The sequence below is a fragment of the Mandrillus leucophaeus genome, unplaced genomic scaffold, assembly GCF_000951045.1.
Source record: "Mandrillus leucophaeus isolate KB7577 unplaced genomic scaffold, Mleu.le_1.0 Scaffold565, whole genome shotgun sequence".
NCBI lineage: Eukaryota > Metazoa > Chordata > Mammalia > Primates > Cercopithecidae > Mandrillus > Mandrillus leucophaeus.
Window position 1 is genome coordinate 1289455 of NW_012106086.1, and position 2643 is coordinate 1292097.

The 2643-nt window shown below is 39.3% G+C and overlaps 1 protein-coding gene across 1 annotated transcript in view; it reads right to left on the reverse strand.

The window, feature by feature from the left end:
* Positions 1–1340: 1340 nt before the first annotated feature.
* The window catches only part of RBM48 (RNA binding motif protein 48), a 9474-nt gene continuing 8171 nt past the window's right edge, over positions 1341–2643 (reverse strand). Inside the window, exon 5 of the mRNA XM_011998279.1 lies at positions 1341–2014. Within this exon, the coding sequence (XP_011853669.1) occupies positions 1928–2014 (87 nt within the window). The 3' untranslated portion in view covers positions 1341–1927. The remainder of the gene's footprint in view (positions 2015–2643) is intronic.

Genomic DNA, 2643 nt, shown 5'->3' on the forward strand with positions numbered 1-2643 from the left:
ACCAATTGCCATCTGCAAATAGATGATCAAGGACAAGTAGTTGAAGATATAGTTAAGAGACATGACAAAGCTGGCACATGTGCCTGTGCAGGTTTGGCATGGGTTTGATCCTGGATCCCTGTTTGGAAAGTGGTTTCCAGCTCTAGGAGATTTAAAACTCTTATAATAGGTATAGCAGTAGTGATAGGAACCTGCCTATTGCTCCCTTGATTGTTAGTCATATTTCTGTAACTACTAAGAAGTTGTTACTACCTTGATTCATCAGAAAACTTCAGCACAAGTGTATTACATGGATCACTATCGATCTGTCTCACAGGAAGACCTGGGTAGTGAAGATGAGAGTGAGCACTCCCACTAGTGAGTGAGGTTCTGAAACAGGGGAATGAGGAGAGGCCATTTCTCTTACAGTCTCCTGTCTCTGAAGAGGAGGAGGAAGTAAAAGCTGAAAAACAACACGAATGAAGTCAGTAGCAAAACCAACCTACGCCACTGACCAGGCCTGAGGTTAAAGATTAACCCCCCAATTCTAACCACATGTGTTACCTATAGATCACTTGCTCAGTCTATCATGACCCTTTCACATGGACCCCCTTAGAGTTGTAAGCCCTTAAAAGGGCCAGAACTTTTTCTTCAGGGAGCTCGGCTCTTGAGACGCAAGTCTGCCAACACTCCCGGCCAAATAAAGTCTCTTCCTTCTATAACCCGGTGTCTAACAGGTTTTGTCTGCGGCTTGTCCTGCTACAAGTAAATCATAGCTGAAACTGAACCTTATTAACTGGTATGTTCAAATTCAATCCACTAGGCAAGAGGCCATTAAAGATAGGGAGAAATGAAAACAACATGCCATGGTATGGACCTTCTCAAGTTATTTTTACCGGTAAAGAAAATGGCCAGGCGTAGTGGGTCACACCTGTAATCCTAGTACTTTGGGAGGCCAAGGTGAGTGGATCACTTGAGCCCAGGAGTTCAATACCTGCCTGGGCAACACAATGAGACCCTGTCTCTACTAAGAAGAAAAAGAAAATGGAGACAGCCTAGATGTACTGAAATTTCCAATTATGTGACCCACTGACAGAAAAAAGTGTGGATATGCCAGAAGCAGTAACAGAAGTCTAGAATTTATAAATACTGATTTATTTTTGGATTGCCACAGGTCAAGTAAATTCTTCTTAAAAGTTAATTAAAACATATAAGATTCTAATTTCAGCTTTGTTCTAATAGTTAATCTACTTTTTACCTCACAGAATTGTCTTGATTTTGAAACCCTGGCATTCAGAAACACCCTGACTTCTAGTGTTTCAATGGCTCATTCAATACTTGTATTATCATCAGAAACAGATGCTGGTTGCCTATCTTTATTGTAGTTTCCATATTTGCTTCAATTAATTTACATATAATTACTGTACATGAGAGGTAATGTTATGACAAGAATAGTTTCTGCAACATTAAGTATGGGTCGAAAAAAAAGAAATGGGCCAGGCATGGTGGCTCATGCCTGTAATCCCAGCACTTTGGGAGGCCGAGGTGGGAGGATCACAAGGTCAGGAGTTCGAGACCAGCCTGACCAATATGGTGAAACCCCATCTCTACTAAAAAAGCACAAAACTTGGCCAGGAATGGTGGTGTACGCCTGTAATCTCAGCTACTCAGGAGGCTGAGGCAGGAGAATTGCTTGGACCCGGGAGGTGGAGGTTGCGGCAAGCTGAGATCATGCCATTGCATTCCAGCCTGGGCAAAAGAGAAAGACTCCATCTCCCAAAAAAAAAAAGAAAGAAAGAAATGACTTTAGATAAATAGCTTGAATGAAATTACAAAGAGGAGTGCATTAAAAAATACCAGCAGTAAAATCTCTAGAAGAATTAAAATGACAGGCTAAAAATAAATAATAAATGTTCTTTTCAGGATGTACTAATTTGCTGCTGGCACTCTATATTCTTCTTCTTTGTTTTAATGGATGACTTGTATGTACATCTTCCGGCTTGTCCTCTGGACGCTTTGGCACAGATGAAATTACCTAATTAAAAAAAAAGAACCATTAAAATTTAGTTTCTATAGCACAGGAGTAAAGCTATTAGAAGAGGTAAGACTACATCCAATAGTTCAATCCTTGATGTGGCTTTTGAGGCAGAGTTGGCTTAAGTTCAAGGTACACCCTATGACCTAGGCACAGAGTGAAGTTTTCTGTTCAAACACTGATGAGAGTAAAATTTCTAAAGCTACTTAAAAAGAAAAAAAATTTGGAGGAAGAAAAGTGAACATATGCTCCACTTTAACATTCCTTTATAGATCTAAAGTCACTTGTTATATTACAGATTCAGATAGATATCCTGGTTTTGCATTCTTGAAACACTGATAATGTTTGATAGATTTGGGGGGATGAAAACATTTGGAGAAATGAGCAGGAAGCAGTATAATCCTCAATTTCCTAGGAGAAAAAGGAAAGGCAAACACACTATCAGAGAGAGTGTACAATAAGCCAAAGCAAAGACAGAGTCTTCATTTGAAATGGAAAATTATTAGAAACTATAGTAAACTGTATTTAACATTTTTTTTTGTTGTTCTACTATTTCTGGACCTAGAATTTGGACTTCACATGTTATTCTTTAAAATGTAATCAGCTCTGGCTGAGACAGCTGCGTATCT